This window comes from Saccoglossus kowalevskii, chromosome 17, assembly GCF_978046115.1.
Source record: "Saccoglossus kowalevskii chromosome 17, keSacKowa6.1, whole genome shotgun sequence".
NCBI lineage: Eukaryota > Metazoa > Hemichordata > Enteropneusta > Harrimaniidae > Saccoglossus > Saccoglossus kowalevskii.
In genome coordinates, this window is record NC_140657.1 from 8,022,356 (window position 1) to 8,046,032 (window position 23,677).

Here is a 23,677-nt window from a genome sequence, read left to right on the forward strand (position 1 = left end):
ACAATTTTGTGTATGATCAGAGCTTTGAGATATTTGTAGCTGTCAATTTAAAAAAAAAAGTTGTTGATCTCTTAACAGTGAAACAGTTGTTTTAACGATATCTTGTCAAAGTAGTTGTTATGGTCTTCCTAATAACATGAGTATCAAATTGCACAGCCTGACAGAAATAGGAGGTCATTCCTGAATTCATTTGCATGCAATTTGAATATAAATCCGGTCATTATCTCACAGATATATCTTACTATTAAAGTACGTATGGATACCCATGTTATAAATTGTATCACGTTGAGCTTTATTGTGTTTGTGTGTGCGCGAATGTAAAGTACTTTTTTCTGCCTTTTTTAATGTACTGTAAAATACTTTATTTTAGCTGGAATTAAGTTTCGCTGAATAACTTTGTGCGTGTTTTGTATGGAATTTATTTTCACTGATTTTTGACGAATGTAAAATATAGAAAATATGTATATTTGCTGGATTTTATTTTCACTGAATTATTCCTTCAGCGAAAATTAAGTATCTGCCTAAAATTGTATATTCAAGATGGCTGAATTTAATATTACCTTAGATATTCCCCCTCCTACACACGGTAGCTAAGCAACCAATCAACCCAAACTCGTCTATCAGATGTTTATATCCTGATATCTTTCATTAGTGCTGTCAGTGTTAGTATGAGTCGTTTATTTTTTACAGAGACCAGTCTGCGTCATTCGAACATTTATATTCTGATTGATAGCAAGGCAGAAGCTCATCTAAAACTCCGACACAATACATTTGGCTGGTGCAGACAGAAATGGTGTTGAATTATGTGCACCTAGAACGTGAAATATTCTGTAAGAAAGAATTGCATCATTTTATACCATTCCCAAGTTGAAAATGCGATCCAAAATCAAAAGTAAATAGAAAACCATGTGACTTTGACTGCTTAGAGTTTTTTAATGCGCTCCAAACACCCAAGAAATATCTGCTAGTAGCGTTTGTTTGTTGTTTTTTGTTCTTGTTGATCTGTACAAGAAGCAAAGTCATCTTCTTTGCTTATATGGGACCCATATCTCGAGTACGCTTGTTACGAAGAACATCGTCCTTTGATGGGCACAGCATCAATATTGTAATGCATTTTTGTGACATCATAGAACTTTGGCACAGCAACCCAAAGAGTGGACCACAGAACAATCAATGCTTGAGCAATTTTTTTTTCAAATTGTCATTAAAATTGATGAATATTTGATAACAATTTAATTTTTCTTTAATTTTTTTTGTTTGTTAATTTGATAAAAAAAATTGTACATATTTTGAACTGATGCACATGATGACAAGAAGCTTAAAAAAATTTTCTGGGCATAACATAAACTAGAACAAAAAAATGCGTTAACATTTTAGTTTATTTGTAATTACAATCAGAACCTTAATAATACCAAAGTAGTATTAAATTAATAAAATTAATAAAATGTAGTGGCAGTAGAATAAATACTGCAGGACTGGGTGCATAGTAGCTGTAGTAGAAATAAATGTACCATCTATGGCTCTCATGGGTTCACAATGGGTATCACAGGGTTGCAGAAAAAATGTAGTGGCTTTTTAAAATGGCAGTTTACAGGTATCACAGAGGCTGCCGGATTTTTAGACATCATTAAATAGCTGCATCCAGAATATTCAAACAACTGTAGAACATGTTGACACTTTTATCTCTAGCCCACTGCAAAGTTCCTTCTAACGTGGGTTGGTATTCCAGTGCATCAACATATTGAAAACTGCAGTCATCTTCTATTTCATCAGTTTGCGTTTCCACAGTTTGTTTTTCACATCTAGTTTTAATAATTCCAGTGGTTCCGAAGTTACTTTCCACTGGGGGACAGTATGATAGATCAGTGTTTATAGATTTTTTATCAGCTTGTATCGCAACATCTCGGTACATGTAGCATTTATATTCTCGTGGAATAGGTTTACCATCCTCTCCAGTCCATGGAAAGGTTTTCCATATAAATGACTTTTCATAGTCAATGACAGGATGTAAATTGTTATTTAGATCTGGTTCAAGTTTTATTCCTATGTGTCCGTCACAACTGACGTTTCGTTGCTTGTTCTGACGGCAAGGTGGTATGGCTTCTATCAAGCTTGTTGTATGGGATAAGGCATTTTTTGTCATTTCAGCTCGTAAGCTGATTGGTCCATCTGGTACAGCTGTCTCTTTTGAGTGTGAGCTGATTGGTGGATCATGTACAGCTTTCATCTTTGAGTGAGAGCTGATTGGTTGTTCATGTGCAGATGCCTTCTTTGAGGGTGAGCTGATTGGTTGTTCATGTACAGCTGTCTCCTTTGAGGGTGAGCAGTTTGGCCCACCAATTTTACTTGATCTCGATACACTGTCAGTTGCATGATTGATTTTTGTTTGAGAGCTATCAGATTTGTGGGTAAGTATTTGAGAGGAGCCAATTGGTTGAATAGATCCGGATACTGAGGATGTAATATCTTTTCCCTTCTTTGATTCAGCAGACTTACTTTTCACTGACCTGGTGTCAGTTTTGGCTGAGTTTTCTATATGTGGTGTACTGATATGCCAATCATACATTGATGGTCTTCTGGAAGATTGAGTACTAGGAGAAAACTTTGCCTGACTCGCAGGACAAGGACAGTCAACTTCAGATTTTATTGTAATGGTGGGAATGATACATTTGTGTAGACTATTTGTTTTGCTGACTTCTGCTAATTCATTTGTTAAGTTTTCATCACCATGAGCGCCGTTGATAATATTCGCTCCTTTTTCAGTTGAGAGTTGTCTCAAAGTATTTCTGAAATTATGATTGCCAGCAATACTCAGAGTGTCATTTTCACTTTTGGTTCCTTGAGTATTATTCATAACTGTGATAATATCTGTTTTGTTTTCACTTTTGGTTCCTTGAGCGTTAATCATAACTGTGATAATATCTGTTTTGTTTTCACTTTTGGTTCCTTGAGCGTTAATCATAACTGTGATAATATCTGTTTGGTTTTCACTTTTGGTTCCTTGAGCGTTAATCATAACTGTGATAATATCTGTTTGGTTTTCACTTTTGGTTCCTTGAGCGTTAATCATAACTGTGATAATATCTGTTTGGTTTTCACTTTTGGTTCCTTGAGCGTTAATCATAACTGTGATAATATCTGTTTGGTTTTCACTTTTGGTTCCTTGAGCGTTAATCATAACTGTGATAATATCTGTTTTGTTTTCACTTTTGGTTCCTTGAGCGTTAATCATAACTGTGATAATATCTGTTTGGTTTTCACTTTTGGTTCCTTGAGCGTTAATCATAACTGTGATAATATCTGTTTGGTTTTCACTTTTGGTTCCTTGAGCGTTAATCATAACTGTGATAATATCTGTTTGGTTTTCACTTTTGGTTCCTTGAGCGTTAATCATAACTGTGATAATATCTGTTTGGTTTTCACTTTTGGTTCCTTGAGCGTTAATCATAACTGTGATAATATCTGTTTGGTTTTCACTTTTGGTTCCTTGCGCTTTGCTTGTAACAGTGATATCTGTTTTGTTCTCACTTTTGGTTCCTTGAGCATTGCTAGTAACAGTGATATCTGTTTTGTTTTTATTTTTGATTTGTTCAGCATTGGTCGTAACAATGGTTTCTTGAGTGTTAATCAAAACAGCGACATCCTCGTTTACATTGTTATTTTTGGTGTCTTTAGCATTGGTTTTGGCCGCATTACTCTCTGTATTGTTTTCACTTTGTGTTCTTTGATAATTGGTCATAACAGCAACATTCTCGTTTACATTGTTATTTTGGGTTTCTTTAGCATTGGTCTCGTTTTCACTTTGGGTTCTTTGAGCATTGGTCATAATTTTTTGAACATCTTGAAATGATTCAGATGAACTTTTCTTTTCACGTAGTTTTGTAGAACATTCTTTACCATATTGAAAGACTTCACCATCAACTTGCTGTAGATCTGGAACAGATATTGTTTCTATGGTAACATAGAGCGGTTCTTGATCAGCATCTGCCACTCTTTCCTCATCTTCCAACACCTTGAGATTAGCTACGTTATTTTCACACTCATTGAACATCAAAACATTTGAACTATTTTTCGCTAAGCCACAACACATATGTGAGAGCAGGACCTTACTGACGTAGATGGGTATACCAAGACCAGTTGCTTTTGTTTTCTTGAAGCCGTAACCAGTATCTTTATAAAATTCCAAAGATTTGAGAAGATCATTTTGACAAAGAGGCTCTGGTGAGAATCGGTAATCGTCAAACACTAACATCAGATTGCTTTCTTTCCCACCATGCTGGAACTGCACATACTGATGCCCGGCTGTCCAGATGCATATTGCTGGTTGCCGATGATAGTTAGTATAGAGTCCCATCATGACTTCATCGTCGTTCAAATCAGTGTCGTACAAATACTTCAATGAATCTATCATATGTCTACCTTCGAAGAGAGCATATGCTAATCTATCTAGTCTATAATCTGCAGTCGCTTTCTTCAATTCACAAATTTCATTTACTAAAAACAAAATAAATGAAAATGAAATTAAAAAAAATAATAATTAAAAAGTAATGTAACATACAATTAAAAAGAAATCATAAAAATATGAATAGCAGTTGCCAATTTGTTTAATCTTGGGCTAAAACAGTAATTTAAAAATATAATACAATAAAATGAAATAAATAATGAATTTTACAAACAAGAATTACTATAATTGGCTCTCCTGTAAAATCCTATGAATAAATAAATGAATAAATGAATAAATGAATAAATAAATAAATGAATAAATAAATAAATAAATAAATAAATAAATAAATAAATAAATAAATAAATAAATTCTGCCCTAATACATATATTGTTTAGCTAAAAAAAAATATAACTTGAAAATCTGAAGTCATTCTCGTGCCATATGCAGCAAAGAAAAATGTAAAATAAAAGTAACAGAACAGTAAGAGAATAAAAACAAAATAATAGAAAAAAGTGAGGAATGTCATTAAAATGCTGATAAATTGTTGAAGTGCTTGTCACAACAACCACAATCTTAATAGCACGATTGTACAACAGTCTGCTTTTGTCACCTTTCACAAAATAGTTCTAGATACCGACTGTGCATATTAATTAGGTAATTTGCATATCATTAACTATTTGAGCACCAAAGTCAATTTTGTCACCATTCACAAAATAGTTCTATATACCATCTGTGCATATTAATTAGGTAATTTGCATATCATTAACCCTTTGAGTATCAAAGTCAACTTTTGTTACCATTCACAAAATAGTTCTATACCATCTATGCATATTAATTACGTAATTTGCATATCATTAACCCTTTGAGTACCAAACTCAACTTTTGTCACCATTCACAAAATAGTTCTATACCATCTATGCATATTAATTAGGTAATTTGCATATCCTTAACCATTTGAGCACCAAAGTCAACTTTTGTCACCATTCACAAAATAGTTCTATACCATCTATGCATATTAATTAGGTAATTTGCATATCATTAACCATTTGAGCACCAAAGTTAACTTTTGTCACCTTTCACAAAATAAATTGATTTAGATCTATTATGTTGAGTTGGTCTAAAATTAACAAAGACATTAACCTTTGTACAGTCTGCTCCTCCCCACATGGAATGTTGATAAAAATTGACAAACCTTTTGGATAAAACCTAAATGCAATATCTGAAACTGTCTGTATGTTCCAAAATTATGATTAAATTTAGTGAAAATTTTACAAAATGTGAAAATATTCGCAATGAACTTTGGGTAAGAAAAATATCTGGTAGTTGAAGGGTTAAGGAAAATGCATAAAAATGTAGAAACTGATCAAATTTTGATGGAATAAATTATCCCAAGCAAGATAATTCACCAATTTCAATTAAATTAGATAAGAATAAGAAATGGTTTTATTGGTTAAATTACTTTTTATTGAAGTTTGAAGTTGTACAAAATTATCATTTTGACATGTCATGGCATGTCTGAATTGATTTCATTCAAATTCTGTGGGACTCCATAGTCAGTCAGCAATAGATGTAGGACATACATTGTAGCAATGGATGAGACAGCAAATACACAGCAGGGTTATGTTAATTCACAGTACACATGTAAGTACTGTAAGGGTGACTGAAACCAGTATTTGTGTACTGCTACAAATCGTCTACAAAGAAGCTACGCATCATGTCACATTTTTCCCTGAACCACCGAGCATTCCTAAAAATGGATGCTTAATAACCAAGCTTATTAATATGAGCAGATACTGTGTAACCACGGCGATCTATATGTCCCATAGTGTAGCCAGACGTAACAAAGACACTCAGGTCTGGCTGTACAGATGTGAAACTTGTGGAAACAGTCGTGATGTCAATTACAGTAAAAATTCTCATAGCAACTACCAACATCAGATTGACATTACCAGGTAGCAGTTATTTGCTTCTCTGAGAGTTGTTCTGTCACTCAGTGCTATTTCATTTTCAGTCAAAAATGTGAAATAAAACTGATAGTCACCAATTTTTTTTCTGGATAGTCTATGCTTACATTCTGCTCATGTGTATTGAACCACAGTTGTTCACATTCAGAAATAAAATAACAGTGTTTGCTGTTGTTGTTATTAAATTATATACACGTATGTGTTTCTGTTAATAAAACAACTTATGGGCAATGTTAGCGCAGCAGGTCATGAGCCTGTGTTGATGAGCAAGTAACATTCGTTAGCGCACTGCTGGTGAGTATCATACATCATCACAGTGAGGCTGCCTATTGAATGCATCAAAAGACTGGAATTCATGATAGATAGATTATTGTTGACACATTACTGTTTTTAATCTGCATAAAGATGTCCATTTACCACAAATTCTAAACAAGAACACAATGTGGAGCCAGCAGACAAATATTTCATGCTATAAAGTACACAAGGCACAGTCTAGCATGTTCTTGTTGTTCATGCTGCTGTGACAAAGCCAGTCAGTCAGGATCACCATTAATAAGCTTGATCCTTCGATTATAGTGGCTGATCATGTACAGCAGCATTCACTAAACAAGTGTGTGGATGTGAGCTGCTGCTAAACTACAATAACGAGGTAAACAAATACCTAGTTCCAATAGCTGCTGTGCTGTAAGGTTTTCGTGACTCTTTGGTGACATTTGACCCACTGGTGACCCTAGTCCAAATGACCCAGTCAGGCTCCGTCTGGCACTTCCGGGAACATGTACTCGCCTATCTGATGGTTTGTTTCCTTAAAAAACAAACTTTATTAGTTAGACAAAAAGAAAAAAATAGATTTCTGTTCTTGTAGAAATTGCAGCAACTACTGGAATGCAGGAGTTTAATTGATGATGTCCTTAAGAAAAATACAAAGATGGAAGTTAAATAAAAAGATGTGAATACACGATGGGATACTTAAGGAGCAACGGATGGTTGTCATGGTTGCCATATTCACCTATGTGGGTGATATACATTGTTCATTTGCATTTGCACAAAGACAGGTGGGGTTTAAAGATAATCTTGTCTAACATAATTTTAGGCAGGAATTTCCTGAAATTTTGATAAATTAATCTTAGATTGGCTGTTTTAAATTCCAAAGAAAAAATTCAATTGTATGTATTTTGTCAATTTTCCAATCCAAAATGGACAGTTTTCCAATCCAAAATGGACACTGTTTTCCAATCCAAAATAGACACTGTTTTCCAATCCAAAATGGACACTGTTTTCCAATCCAAAATGGACACTGTTTTCCAATCCAAATTGGCCACCATTTCCCCACCAAAAGATGGTTTAACGCTATAGGGAATATGGCAAGTATTGTTTCCATGGAAACTCTCAATTTTATTTACTTTTTGTCATTTATTTTATGCAATCTTTCACTCAGCATATCAAAAAATAAACTTTCCACATTATTAATCGAGGAGCATGTGATAAAGATGTTCTTGCAAATCTTGCACACAAAAAACATCGTTAGAAATAATATATCATCTCCAATTTTTCTTGGGATAAATAGAATTCAGATCAGATTGAAATATTTTTATATTGAGAGCTGTGATACACATGTGATGTGACTGTGTAATGTGGCTATGGCAATCTTTCTGGTATGCCAAATTATACAGTGTGTTATTCTTTGAATGTGTATCGGTGTGTTCTCTAACAAGACTGAAATCAACTTTTGGGTCAGCTGATTGCTAAAAAAAGAAGTATAAAAAAAAATGTGGCTGTGGGTATATTGTAGCTTCTGACTGAAATTTTGCGGCTCTTGATTTTCTTTTTTACACTTATATATCAACCATGGCTTTTCAAATTCTATAACTATAGTGAGATGGTGTAATGTGTTGGTTAATTAACATATTAATTAGTTGCATTAAGTAAATCTCTGTGCATCTGTGACACATCAAATCAACATAGAGGACACACTTCATGCAATTAACCAATATGTTATAAACTATTGATGAATAGATACTAGACTACGGTAACCTGACAGCTGTTATAGTCTCAATGAATGTTCTGGATTTGTGACATTTATCCATACATTAGTATTGCCCTCAATGGGAAACCAATTCGTGATCTAATGCCAATTCAGATTTAAAATTTTGAGCAGAACAAAAGTTCAACTGTAAAAAAAAAAGATGGTTAAATTACACTGTACAACTCTGTCTAACCTTTTCACCACCAGGTCCCTCTTTTCATCACAAATTCACAAAATAATCCTGTTTATAATCTGCACTTTCCTTCAGAGAAGATTGGGACAAAAACAGCCATATTTTTTTGAGCAAAAACTTAAAATTGACTCAAATTTTGTCTGTTGGCTCTAAAATTAGAGTTCATTTCCAGAAATATTGAAGAATATAAGAAAAAAATGCAGACAAATTTGGGCGAGAAACTCTAGTGGTGAAAATGCTAAACTGAACACTGGAGGGAAGGACTGAGAAAATGATTATACAAAGATGTTTGGATTATAGACATATCGTGGAAGAATTATGGCATAAGAAAAAAAAAATTTACTCAGGCAAAATGGCTAGTCCAGTCATAACACTTATTTTATAAAAACTAACTTTCAGAATTAAAAAAGTAACTTACGAGGATTTGGAACTCGTCGATGAGTTCTCAAAGTTGATGGATCAGTACCAGGCGGTAAAGCCTGACGGGGTATAACCTCTTTCAAAGGTTTCTGCCTCTTATTCGCAGAGTGTTTCCGTCTTCGTCTAAAATAATTGGCAGCAACAAAGAAGATGGCGACACCACTAAGAGCAATAGCAACTGCCAGTCTGGTTTTTGATAACATCATGATTATCAAGTCGCTACCAGCACCTGTGAAAATTGTAGGAGAAAAATAACCAACAGGTATATTTTGTAACATTTGCAGATTTTGTTTTCAAATCTCTGCACTCTACTTTTATTCGAACACTAATAGACATGGTATCAGTAATGTATGCACACCATGCCAACTTCTTTAATTTTGCAGACTATTTTCGCAAGTTAGCGAAAATGACAAAATTTTATAGCTGTGACTGTTGTTATACTACATAGAAGGAGATACTGTGGAATACTTTGTTTTAGCTGGAATAAATTTTCGCTGAAAAGGCATTTTGGGTGTTTTGTATGGAATTTATTTTCACTGATTTTTGACGAGTTGAATGTGAAATATAGGGAAAAATGTATATTCGCTGGATTTTATTTTCACGGAACCATCCTTTCAGCGAAAATAGCGAAAATAAATTCCATGCGAAAATAAAGTATTCTACAGTACATAAAATCCAAAAATACATTGGTGGAATGCCCATAGCTAATTTGGCCAAAATAATTGTTACCGGTATTTTACATATTGGCAGCAACAAGGAATTGTAATAAATTGCCTTCAGTTTTTGTTGCTGTTAAAATTTCAAAATTAATCAACACTCAGCATTAACTACGGCAAGTTTTAATAATTATAATATTTCCAAGATATGATCATTTTAATATACATTCAATAATCTCAATAAAGGAATCATTATTATTATAATATGCATAATGCCTGCCATGTTTGACCCAAAAATGTATTGAATTAAAAAAGTTTTGAACTAGTGGCAACCATTTTGGTCGCCATGGAGCTTAAATTTAATCACTGGTGTCCCCAATTGCCGGCCTTGAACAAAATTTGATTATATAGCTCGTCAACTCTTGGTGGCACACTACTACTGTAAAATCTGTATTAGAAACCGCGGCTTCTATTAAAATGGTACAATGCAACAGAAGGGATGCGGCTTCTATTAGAGCATCTACACATATGAGAAATGGTGAATTTTTGGTTCGGTTTCTATTAGGGATGCGGCTTCTAATACAGATTTTACTGTATCCACAATTAAACACTTTGCACATATGCATGTCATTATTGGCCATATTCAATTATTGTTATGAAATTATGTACAAGAATTGTGCATATTTTGTTTGAGTGATAAACCATACAGTTTGCAGCAGAATAATGTGATTGAAAGTGGATATCATTCTGTCAGTGAATCAGTTGATAATAATACAAGACACTTAAATCTGAAATATCTGTATTTTATAACATAATTGGTGTTTTTGTGTAGTTTCTGGCAATTTGAACTTCGCTACTAACTATTTGTTGGCCATCAACTTGTTTGCCAATGGCCACTAGGATAAGTGCAACAAAGGCATTCCCTTCATCTTTATAAATATTTATAAATAAAACTGAAATTAGATGTTTCTATTGTTCGATTGAATAACGCTGAAACACTTTCAAATGACGTTGTGCACTGTGCTTGACAAATTGGCATAGGTCTGGACTGCTGCGAACCCCACCCATTAAATTGATATGTATTAATGTATTTGATAATATTATTATTCATTATGTATCAATATATTTATTAATGTATGTATTAATATTCATTGTGTATTATGTATTAATGTATGTATTAATGGGTGGGGTTCGCAGCAGTCCAGGGCGCCACCTATGCCAACTTGTCAGGCTAATCAACACTATGCTCATTGATTGGCTGGTTTGATTCAACTGCTATTGTGCACTATGCTCATTGATTGGCTGGTTTGATTCAACTGCTATTGTGCACTATGCTCATTGATTGGCTGGTTTGATTCAACTGCTATTGTGCACTATGCTCATTGATTGGCTGATTTGATTCAACTGCTATTGAAATTTATAAATATTTAAAAAGTGGAAGCAATTTTTTGTTAACTGTAGTTAAAGCGAGAGGGTTGTCAAATGCACAGGAATTGAGTCCCAACACACGCTGAAAACACAAAGGCTCAAGGGTAAACGTTTGTTTGTAAACAATGACACGCTATGGCCATCTGATGCATGCGCATGTGATGACTCTCCGCTTTAAGAGCTAAGAGTAGAAACATTATAGGGTGCAATAAAGTTATATTATTATTATTTTATTATTATATATCTCCATTCTTCTGTGTTTGAGTATCATACTCAAAGCTGTAAGCACATAAACAATACAATGACAATGATTACTCAATTGAGTAGACAAGTATATTATATACTGAAGTAAGCTTGTTCTGAATCTATATTCAGGTAAGGTTATACGTATACATGTATTTTATATTGAGATAATTTTATTTATTGCAAATATGAAATTTTAAAGAATAATCACCATGATGTAGACAGACACCTTCAAATTACGTGTCTTCGGTAACAGAAAGACAAAAGTTATTTTTGATATCATTATTCCAGAAGAATTGAAAAGTGATGTCCAGATATTTAAATATATTATGAGTTCAAGATAAGACGTACTAATAAGACAAGTTGGTGAATACTTATACAAAATATTTGAAATCAGAAATAACAATAACTGACATTTTACTTCTACTTTAGTTTTATATGTTTTGTACTTCATATAACTAACTAACACTATTTCTAAGGATGCAATAAATTCAATATTAATAAATGGCGTGAATTAGATCAAAGTCATTAGAAAATACACTCTCCTTTATTTAATACATAATTATTATTTTAGTGAGACAATTTGTTTCTATTAGATATGAATTTTCTAAATCGATACAAAAATTTGAATAAACATTCACTCATGGTAAAATAAGTTGACAAATAATAGTTCTGCTAGTCTTACCTGCAAGTTGTCACCTATGACGAAAGTCTCTGTCAATATTGCCGCTGTTTGAATTTGACTATTTGGACTTCTAGGTATCGAAAAATATCATCGACGCCATCGCAAGAAGGATAAATCGCGAAATGATCTTTAACGCTGTACAAGTGTTGATTATTCCATTACGTAACAATCACGTTTCCATAGCTTCTGAAATAGGAGTCTACGCATGTGACTGTTCTTTAACGACGAACAGACAAACACCGGGCTACCGACTTCTGATACAACCCTTTACGCTATTGGCTAATATCACGGCGTTGTCAAGCAATAAGCCAATCACAATATTCGTTGTTTATTGTTTCTGAGGTCAAAGAAGGACATCTGCAACTTCCGGAAAAAAGAAAGATGGCGAGCGGGAGCATGGATTTTAGCTTCCACGGTCCTGTTCACACGTCAGAGGTAGTGTCAAACATTTCACTTTGAGCTTGTTTGTATTATGCATTGTATATTTAAATCATATCATGAGTTAGATCAACAGCCTAATTATTCTCTTCGTAGATAAAGCGCCTCGGAACTTGCGTGTCAACTTCAACATTATAAAAACAACAACAACAACAACAACAACAGCAACAACAACCGGTCTCATAATAAAAACCACCACTATATGTTTGCAATCATCGTTTACAAAAAAAAATCTTTTTTCCTTTTTCTTATTTTACCCTTTCTCGAGAAAATTGTGCACTTTACAAAGTCTCAACAAAATCTCATCCAACTCCAATCCCATTTATTGAAACCTCACCAAACTATGTGTTGGCTTCAACAAGCTGAACCATGGGAACTAATTTTTCATTGGCCAGTTTAATTGCTACGCAGACCCCCCCCCCCCCCATCACAGGATCATCTACAGCATATTGGATTAAAGCAGGGGAGTCTTAATATGCGCATGCATGCATCAGATGGCCATAGCGTGTCATTGTTTACAAACAAGCGTCTACCTGTGACCTTTGCGTTTTTAGCATGTGTTGTTATCATCACTTGGGACTCAATTCCAGCATGTACGCAGGTGATGACCCTCTTGATTTAACAAATTAAATTGATGGTCAATATAGGTCACTATAATGATCGTGCATCGATTCTAGGCTATATACAAGTAACTATTTTGACTTTGCATGACTAAAATGCATAGGTGTACGTTATGTACAGTTTAATATACTGTAAATACAGTAATTATTCACTGCGTTTAAAAATCTGCTGAATTAAAATTACATAAAGATAACAATAAAACTCATTGGTTTCTTGACAAATTTGTGAAATCAAAACATCAAAATAGTGAGTTTGAATGAATTCCGAAATCAATCTAAGTTATATATTTAAGTTTGAATGAATGCTGAGACAATCAAAGTTACATATTTGAGTTTGAATGAATGCTGAGCCAATCAAAGTTACATATTTGAGTTTGAATGAATGCTGAGCCAATCAAAGTTACATATTTAAGTTTGAATGAATGCTGAGCCAATCAAAGTTACATATTTGAGTTTGAATGAATGCTGAGCCAATCAAAGTTACATATTTAAGTTTGAATGAATGCTGAGCCAATCAAGTTAGATGCGAAATATGTTCGTTCTGGTGTAGCTGGTCACCGTGATCGTCAGCGGCGCACGTTTGTACACTGTCGCTGGACAAAATAGAATTTGATGTCGGAATTATCTCGTTATTTAGCAGGTTACTAGGCACGTCACTACACTGTTTTAATTCATCGATAGTCTGAGTAAAACTTTCAAAATTAAAATAAAAGAGAACATATTTTGACATTCTAAACATTAGACCATAGTGATCACTATAAAATAATTTAAAAACAAACAAATCACAGTTACTAAATAAATGACAGTCGCGTGGAAATAAATTGAAATTTTGTTGAAAATAGGTGAACGCATCGGGTCACGACGAGGGCAAGTGCGTTAAAAGCGGTGTTTAATTGGATAACAAAAATAATCGAGAACGACACACATACAGATAAATTCAGAGTGGATTCGAGTTAGCGTGATCCATGGCGTGATTGTCATAATTATAACATCATATTAAAACTTTATTTGGTGGAAACACATTGACCAAGCCCGGATTCTTATTTCATAAATTATTACGCAGATCAAGCTGTAAGCATAGAGGTAAAAAAAGAACAGAGGTGTGAATTCGACATTCAACACCAATCACCAAACAATTCAGAAACTTTTAGCCTTCGAAAATGAAAACAGTTAGCAGTGTGTAAGGGGGGCTAATCTGCACTGGCTCGGAAGGTTGTAAATGATTAGCTAGTTTGAATTTGCATAACAATACTGACAATGAACGTGCATTCAACGCCACAAGTTTTTTTGTTTTTTTAGCCAATCAGAATTCATCTTCCGAGCCAGTGCAGATCAGCCGTGTAAGGGCTGTGTAATTTCCTGTTTGTCCGACGCTTCGTTTTCGTGTCACTGTCAAAATTATTGCTACCTTTTACTTAACAGGAACTAAATGGTCTCTATAAAACGATAATCAGGATCGCAAAAAAGTCAACTCATTTGAAACACTTGTCGGACGTCTCTCTCTCTTCTGAAATCCGCCTCGGTGATCATGGTCCGGAATCTATTTCTTTCAAAAGTGTTGCGCCAGGTTTATGTTGTCGGCGTTTCTCTTTAAACCTAGTTGTTTTTTTCATGGACGAGGACAGTCTTTCCAAAAAATGAATCTTTCGTCCACTGATGTCGCACCTTCGGATCGATTAGAAACGTGTGAATACTTACACTATGACTATACGTTTCATTGCAACTGCCCACAACACAACAGCTAAAAACTCTCTCTCTCTCTCAAAAAAAAGAAGAAAATAGACAAAAAAAAAAGAAAAAAAACGCCGACTGAAAAATGTATATCGTTTAAAAGTACCGGTATACTGAATGACCTGTGTTATTACGGTTCAGGGGTATGACTTCCTCTCACATTTTGGCATTTGGTGGTGCACTTTCGGCGAGAGTCGGAAATCCGGAAACAGTCGACCGTTTCAGGATAGGTGGGCGTGGCTACAACACGAGAAATATGGATACGAGTAATCATTTTCAGCAAAAAAATCAATAACTGCCCATTTCAGTGGGATACAGATCTAAAATGGGAAACGTGAGGGTGGGCATTGCACAGGCACTTTAAGTTTGAATGAATGCTGAGCCAATCAATGTTACATATTTGAGTTTGAATGAATGCTGAGCCAATCAAAGTTACGTATTTGAGTTTGAATGAATGCTGAGCCAATCAAAGTTACATATTTGAGTTTGAATGAATGCTGAGCCAATCAAAGTTACATATTTGAGTTTGAATGAATGCTGAGCCAATCAAAGTTACATATTTGAGTTTGAATGAATGCTGAGCCAATCAAAGTTACGTATTTGAGTTTGAATGAATGTTGAGCCAATCAAAGTTACATATTTGAGTTTGAATGAATGCTGAGCCAATCAAAGTTACGTATTTGAGTTTGAATGAATGCTGAGCCAATCAAAGTTACATATTTGAGTTTGAATGAATGCTGAGCCAATCAAAGTTACATATTTGAGTTTGAATGAATGCTGAGCCAATCAAAGTTACATATTTGAGTTTGAATGAATGCTGGGGGCTAGTGTCTATAAATATATAGAAACTTATTTATAATATAAGACACAGGTTTCTGCCACACAATGTACAGTCACTGTACTGTACAATATACAGTCTTAGTTGAACTGTATAAAATTATACAAATCTGAACTACCCGGTATAGTTCTGTGACTATTACATTGTGAGATTTGGTTATATTTATTTTGGTTGCTGAATACCCACTCAAACTTATTAACTTTTTCATCCCCAGTTCCCTCAAATTCACAAAATAGTCCCGATTATAGTCTGCACTTTTCTTCGCAGAGGGTTGCGACAAAAAAAAAACAAACTCTTTTTTGACTAAAAAATAAAAATTTACCCAAATTTAGTCTGTTGGTTCTAAAAATATAGAAAAAAAGTACAGACAAATTTGGACGAGAAAGTCTGGTGGTGAAAAAGGTTAATGCATGGATCTTTCTGAAATTTGACAATTTTTTTTTATTTTGTAAGGAAATTCTCAATGAAGTTCGTTCCTTTGTTCATGGATCACACCCAATACATGGGCACAAATTGACAAGTGAGGAACATGCCAAGTCAGCCATATTTCTGTTACGTACATTACCATCAGCGAGGTCCGCAGTATTGGAACATCTTTGCCATGTATTTGATGAGAGTGTGAATTCACATGTAGTAGAGTTAGAAGGACAAGGTAAGTCAGTTATTATAGCTTAAACAGCCAATAAGTACAAGGAGTGTCTTGACCTTATCTCATATAATCATGTGATGAAAGATGCCAGTTTTTTGAAAAATGGTATACACACCTGAAAATCACCAGGCCACAGGAATTTAACTATATAACTATTTTGACTTTAATTAAATTTCTAATTTTATTTTACCCTTCTCTAGAAATTATGCACTTTACAAAACCTCATCCAACATTTAAACAGGGTAGCAGTTTATTTCATATATGGTCTATGATTGTACAACTGTATGATGAAACCAGGGATCTGCCCACGCTGGTCGGTGCCGGTCACTACGAAAATAAAGTGTATATATTTTTTCGCCTTTATCAAAGCAGATTAATTTTACAGTCAAAAATTTAAAATAAAAGTTAAAATAATTAAAGTAGTTAAATCGTAGCTAGGAGAATAGAAAAATGAATATTAATTATCTCATGAATATTAATGATCTCATGAATATTAATGATCTCATGAATATTAAATAGCGACTGGCACTCAAATCAGGCTGGGCAGAACCCTGGATGAAACATAAACTGAAAAAATACTTATGCTTTATATTTCAAACAAAAACAAGTCTATGTCCCACAGTATATGAACAGCAGTATCTAAACTATTCTATTGTGAACTTAATTAATACCGCATGTTTTCAAAAACAAGTTACGTGAACTGGCTGGAGGAATGATATGGCAGTAGTGTATGTGTTACCTGCACAGGGATGATCACGCAATAGAATGTAATGCACCTAGAGGCCTCGCCTCGCATTGAAAATCGTTCTATTTTCTTTGATGTTCTCTGTAATTTTTCTAGCATCTTTACTCAAACTCAGTCCTGAACCATCCTGTCAATTAACAGTGTAGAATGTACATGATCACTGTACTCTACTTAACTTGACCTGAATAGTGTAAAGGCATTAATTATTTTGTCATTTTTACTTTTTAGTATTTCTGTTAGGTGTTCATCATTCGTCATAAAGTTGCTTTTATTGTATTTAATATTTTTAATCATGGTTTCTCGTTTTTCTTTGTATAGATTACAATTGAAAAAAAAAATGTTTTTTGTTTTCAATTTTCTGGTTGTCACAAACTGGGCAAATTCTATATATTATGTACCTTCTCCACCCCCATCCTCGACCCTTGAAAAAAAACAAAAACAAAAAAAACTCAGATAGCGATTTGTTTTATTTTACAGGAAGTCTAGGCCCAGATCTCAACAATATGATTGAAGATATTAACATGGTGCTGCTTGGTTTTGTTAAAAGTAATTCAGAGGCTTGGGCTCCGCTAATTTTTACTGTGAGTGTATGCTGACTACTAAAAAATATTAATGGTCTTATAAATATGCACTATTTATGCAAAAAAAAATTGTAGAAACTGATGCAGAAAAGATGACTAGATAAGATGTCTCCACATTTTAATTGAATTCTTGTATGTCAATGACACTTTTATTAGTCCCCGTTCGGACGCAGTCCGAAAACGGGGACTTATGTTTTGCCCTGTGTGCGTCCGTCCGTCCGTGCGTCCGTGCGTCCGTGCGTCCGTGCGTCCGTGATCACCTGTATCTCGAACATGCATGGACCGATTAAGTTCAAACTTCACTCATACATCACACATTATATGGGACATATGCACATGCATTTTTTTCATGATCCGATTAACGATAGCCGAATAGCAGCCATTTTAAGGCCGAAAATGCATCAAAATCGCACATTTTCACCATTCCGGACCCGGATCTCAGTTATGCATGGACGGATTTTGTTCAAATTTGGTACATACATTAAACATAATAGGACCTTGATGCACGTCATTTTTTTTTTTGGATCGGGTTCGAAATGGCCGACTGGCGGCCATTTTGTTTTAAAGAATTCAGTTCTGGATCCGTATCTGAGACATGCTTGGATTGATCGAGTTCAAACTTCACACACACAAGGTACATCATGTCACAAATATGTACGTGCATTTGTTTCATGATCTCATTAACGATAGCCAAATGGCGGCCGCTTTAAGGCCGAAAATGCATTGAAATCGCACATTTTCACCATTCCGGACCCGGATCTCAGTTATGCATGGACGGATTTCATTCAAATTTGGTACATACATTAAACATAATAGGACCTTGATGCACGTCTTTTTTTTTTTCGGATCAAGTTCGAAATGGCCGACTGGCGGCCATTTTGTTAAAGAATTCAGTTCTGGATCCGTATCCAAGACATGTCTGGATTGATCAAGTTCAAACTTCACACACACATGGTACATCATGTCACAAATAGATATGTGCATTTGTTTCATGATCTGCTTAACAATAGCGGAATGATGGCCATTTTAAGGCCGAAAATGCATCAAAATCACGTATTTTCACAATTCCAGAACCAGATCTCAGTCATGCATGGATGGATTTTGTTCAGATTTAGCACAATGTGTTGTACATATGCAGGTGCATTTCGGTCATGATCTGCTTTGAATGTATATGTCACTCAAATATGAACGGAACAGGGACGTGTCATTGACAATGACTTGTTGAACATGACAGAGCGTAGCTGTTCATATAGATGATTGTCTGTCTTCGTTAATTGTCTATTTTTGGTAAAATTGTTATTTTCGACCTTTTCTTGAAAACTACTAGCTCAAGAGACCATTTTCCGTTCACTGCGAGAATCACGCGTTATGCGTGAAATCGAACGTAAAAACAGGACAAACAAAGGTCATAGCGTCGTAGTGGCGTCAAACATCGCGTGGGATTCGACAAACGCAAAAGTATTTTGGGGGACATTTCCATGCTTAATAATGTGCTGTCCACATTTGATGAAAGGCAATTTCAATAAAATAAGGGTATTTGGAAGCAATATTCCTCTGTCGAAGATTGGCCGGTCGATGTGAGCTACGAAATAAAAAAATTCGAGTTCAAAATCAAATCGTTCGATTTTTGCGGCAGACGTTCGACGCGCGTCTTTCATGCATCTCGCGAGATTAGTTTTGGGTAAAAATCTGTTAATATTATTAATTACCTAATTTACATAATGATTAATCAATTTTCTGCTTTTCCACTGATATCTCAAGTACTAATCATAACATTTCAATAAAACTTGGTACATAGATGTCATATGACACTGCACAGACCTGGTAGTGTTTAGGGTAATATCAGTACATATTAATTACCTAATTTGCATAATTAATTAATTTTCAGCTTTTGATATTTTGAGTAGTAATGATCACATTTCAATGAAACTTGGTACATAGTTACTTGAGGACTGTGCAGAGACCTAATTAGTTTTTGGGTAAATATTTGTGCATATTAATCACCTTATTAGCATAATTAGTTAATTTTCAGCTTTTCACCTGATATCTCAAGTACTAATCATCACATTTCAATGAGACTTGCAACATTTTCTAGGACTATGCAGAGACCTGATTAATTTTGGAATAAATAATTGTGCCTATTAATTACCTAATTTGCATAATTAGTTAATTTTTTGCTGTTCTATGGCTGTTGCACTGATGTCTACAAACCACTCATTGAATTTCAATGAAACTTTTAAAGAGTACCCATCACATTTCAATGAACCTAGAACTATACACCATATTAGTTTTTGGTAAATATGTATGCTTCTTAATCACTTAATTAATATAATTAATTAATACTGATATCTCAAGTATTGATCATCACATTTGAATAAAACTTGGTACATAAATGCTCTAGGACAATAGACAGCCTGATTAATTTTGGGTTAAAATCTGTTCATATTAACTCTCTAATTAGCATAATAATTAATATTTTTTGGGTTCTAATCACATTTCAATGAAATTAGGTACATTGTGCAGACCTTATTAGTTTTACACTTAAATCTGTTCATATCAGTTACCTGATTTACATAATTAGTTTTCAGCTATTCCATCAATATCTCAAGTACAAGTAATTTTGAATTAATTTTTACTGTGTCTTCAATACTTTCAGCACACGGGAGTTCTTTCTAAGCTTTCTTTGATTATGCGTTTGACGTCGCTGTTGAGATCATTGAGAAAATTACTTCTCACTGGTTTAATCTGATAATGTTAATCATGCCATCCTTGAATTCTTTTAGTTCGTCTATGGGTGGAGGGTTTTTTGTTGAATTGAAGCCGTAGTTCTGCTTGGTGGTTGAGGCCTTGTTCAGGTGTAGGAAGAAGTAAGCTTTCCATCGCATTCTTCGTATGAAGTGTGCTGTTTTCTCTGTAAGGCGGTGTAGATAATCTTTCTGGGTAGGTATTGGTATGTTCTTCGTGGAGTAGCCAAGATTTAATTCCTCCATGTCGGATGATCGTAGAGTGCTCGACGAGTATATACAATGACTTACGCAAAGCTTTTGATAGTGTTTGGCGTGAAGGGCTATTATTTAAATTAGGGAAAGCAGGAGTGACAGGAAAATGTATAAATTTGATTCAATCAATGTATTCAAATACTAGCTATGCTATTAAGACTGGTCAGGGGTGCACCAAACCATTTGTATCATCTAGTGGTGTTAAACAAGGATGCAACTTAAGCCCATTATTATTTAACATATACATCAATGACCTATCTGACAGTCTTAAAAAATCTGAGTCTGTCAGTCTTAATGGCACCAATATTAATTGCCTACTTTTTGCAGATGACATTGTCATTTTTTCAAACACAAGTACAGGACTACAAGATAATCTTAATTTGTTTAAAAGCTACTGTATCAAATGGAGACTTGGAGTTAATATTAACAAAACTAAAATTATTATTTTTAATAACAGGGGAAGAAAGATAGATGGCAAATTTTACTTAGGAGACCAACAGGTAAAAGTTGTCCCAACATATACCTACTTAGGTATCACTTTTCAAAGTAGTGGTAATTTTACAATTGCTATCGATAATCTAGTCAAAAAAGCAATGCGTGCAATAGGTGCATTAAAACAAACAATTAGCCTACACAATTATATAGTTTCGCCAAAAAATGCTATTCAGTTATATCGCAGTACAATCCTACCCATTTTATTATATGGATCTGAGATATGGGGGGCTTTTACTTTCAAACTTGTTAAAACAAAAAATAACGAAATAACTGAAGACAATTTTATACAAAGTCTGTTTAATGACAAAACATACTTTGAACAACTCCACATTAAACTTTGCAAACAGATTTTAGGTGTTAATAATAAGGCTAGCAATGCAGCAACTAGAGCTGAACTTGGTAGCTATCCTCTCATTATTGACATTAGTTCACAAACATTGAAGTATTATGAAAGGCTAAAATCAATTAAACATAATCATCTTCTGGACTGTGCTTTTAATACTGACAATAAAATGAATGGTAATTCATGGACAGCATTTGTTAAAAGATTATTCACATTAACTAAAATTAGCGATGAATCTAACACTATAGAATTCAAAACCAAATTCAAACAAGTTTACTATAATAAAGTCTGGTTGCCAACGGTATTTAAACCAGAAAAGAATAAGCTACGTACTTTTAACAAGTTTAAACAAAATTTTGAATTTGAACCATATTTTAAATAGAACAAATCAAAAATGTGCAACACAGGGTCAGCTTCACTAAGTTTCGCATTTCTTCTCACGCGTTGCCAATTGAAAAACTTAGATATAATAAAACACCTCCAGAGCAAAGGTTTTGTTTTCTATGTAATGAACAGGCTATTGGGGATGAAATTCATGTATTACTCACATGTAAAAATAGTCAGATTGTACAAGCTCGTACTAAATTTGAAGCTGAATTAGCAATTTATGATGATAACATTTGCAAGTTATCAACTCATGAGAAATTCAAGTGCTTGCTAGGCACTAAAGATAGCTTCATTGTCAATTGCTTGGGAAAATTTATTGATTTTATTTCTAAGCTTTAGTTTAGTCTATTGTTTTATTTGTGTTTTTCTTGACCATTGATTTATTGTATGTTTTTTTCATTCATGCTAAATTTTGTGTCAAATAAAATATCTATCTATCTATCTACAAGGAGCGTACTTAGGAAGGTAGTCGATTATTCCAGGTGAGAGTGCTCGATACTAAACGATGAGTTTGTAGAGCAGATTTACATATGTGGACAGAGAAATTAAAACACGACTACATGAGTAAAGTTCACTCTACAGTACTGTTTTGTAAGGTACATGGAGTACCTCACTCATCAGGAGTTAAGACTTTATTATATAAACTACCGAAATAGACTACGTTATAAGTGCTACAGATTTGCATAACAATGGAGTGTGTTTACGATATTAAAACTAGTTGTTGCATAGCAACGATTTGGCTCTGTGTCTACAGGAAGAAAAAAGCTCATTTCTTTTATTTAAACTACAGTAATGTGGTTGGAAAATTATAATATATTTCTCTCTAATACATAAGTTGCAACGTTTGCTTGAAGTATTGTATGGTGCAGCACGCGATAACACTCTCCATTTGATGTCGTAATCGATGTTATTGTCTTCTAATTATATGTGTATATATACACATACACACACATATACAACTCATCTATTGGAGAACTCACACTAACAAATTATTTCTAATCTGAAAAGCTGTGTATACAAATCTTGCAATAATTTGGATGATTTCATGGTTATCCTGAGAAAAAATGTATGTATATATGTGTACCTTGAATTGACCACATTAGATTAGTTTCCTCTGTGATATTAGGGAAAAACTTAAGACTCTGCTGAAACAGCGGAGCTATTCTGTCTAACTGGTCGCTTTTTGATTGAAAGCATTATGCAAAAGACATTTAATTTTTAATTCTGCTGTTATTGTAGACGACAGAGCAGAGCTGTTCAATAAAGTGATTGTATGTCGCGGCCCGTCATCCATCAACAATTGCATTTTCGACTTCTTTTTGAAAATTACCATCTCAATTCCTTTGTGATCTTTGACATCTTGAATTCTCAATTTTTAGCGAATATTAGGACTTCCTATTCTCTAGTATTAATTATGCATGTATTCTGCTTCTGATAGAGGAAAACATAACTATGGCATTGTACCTAGAGGGAATAATGTCAACATTTTGTGTAAGATGATCATATTGTGTACATGTACATAGCTGGAAATACCAAAAAAGAGTATTTTTGCATTTGTTGAATTCTACACGATTTGTTGATGTCACTACCATGCTATAACCTTTGTTTGCTCTGTTTTTGCATTTGATTTCATAACACAGATCTCGCAATGAGTGGAAAATGGTTGAGTGAAATATGACTCGCTATTCTCTACAGATAACAGTACTATAGCATTGTACATAGAGAGACTAATGTCAGAATTTTATGTTTTTTTTACATGAAAAGATGTTTGCAAGACTTGTTTTTGGTGAAT

General features: G+C 34.1%; 2 protein-coding genes across 2 annotated transcripts in view; one reads left to right on the forward strand and one right to left on the reverse strand.

Annotated features, from left to right (window-relative positions):
- The window catches only part of LOC144363231 (mitoguardin 2-like), a 38,046-nt gene extending 25,763 nt beyond the window's left edge, over positions 1 to 12,283 (reverse strand). The window contains exons 1-3 of the mRNA XM_085492089.1: positions 12,060 to 12,283; positions 9,046 to 9,276; positions 7,070 to 7,213 (exon numbers count right to left, since the gene is read on the reverse strand). Of these exons, the coding sequence (XP_085348215.1) occupies positions 7,070 to 7,213; positions 9,046 to 9,253 (352 nt within the window). The 5' untranslated portion in view covers positions 9,254 to 9,276; positions 12,060 to 12,283. The remainder of the gene's footprint in view (positions 1 to 7,069; positions 7,214 to 9,045; positions 9,277 to 12,059) is intronic.
- Positions 12,284 to 12,428: 145 nt separating this feature from the next.
- The window catches only part of LOC102809192 (integrator complex subunit 5-like), a 29,701-nt gene continuing 18,452 nt past the window's right edge, over positions 12,429 to 23,677 (forward strand). The window contains exons 1-3 of the mRNA XM_085492533.1: positions 12,429 to 12,494; positions 16,140 to 16,338; positions 17,558 to 17,661. Coding sequence (XP_085348659.1) covers positions 12,441 to 12,494; positions 16,140 to 16,338; positions 17,558 to 17,661 — 357 coding nt within the window. The 5' untranslated portion in view covers positions 12,429 to 12,440. The remainder of the gene's footprint in view (positions 12,495 to 16,139; positions 16,339 to 17,557; positions 17,662 to 23,677) is intronic.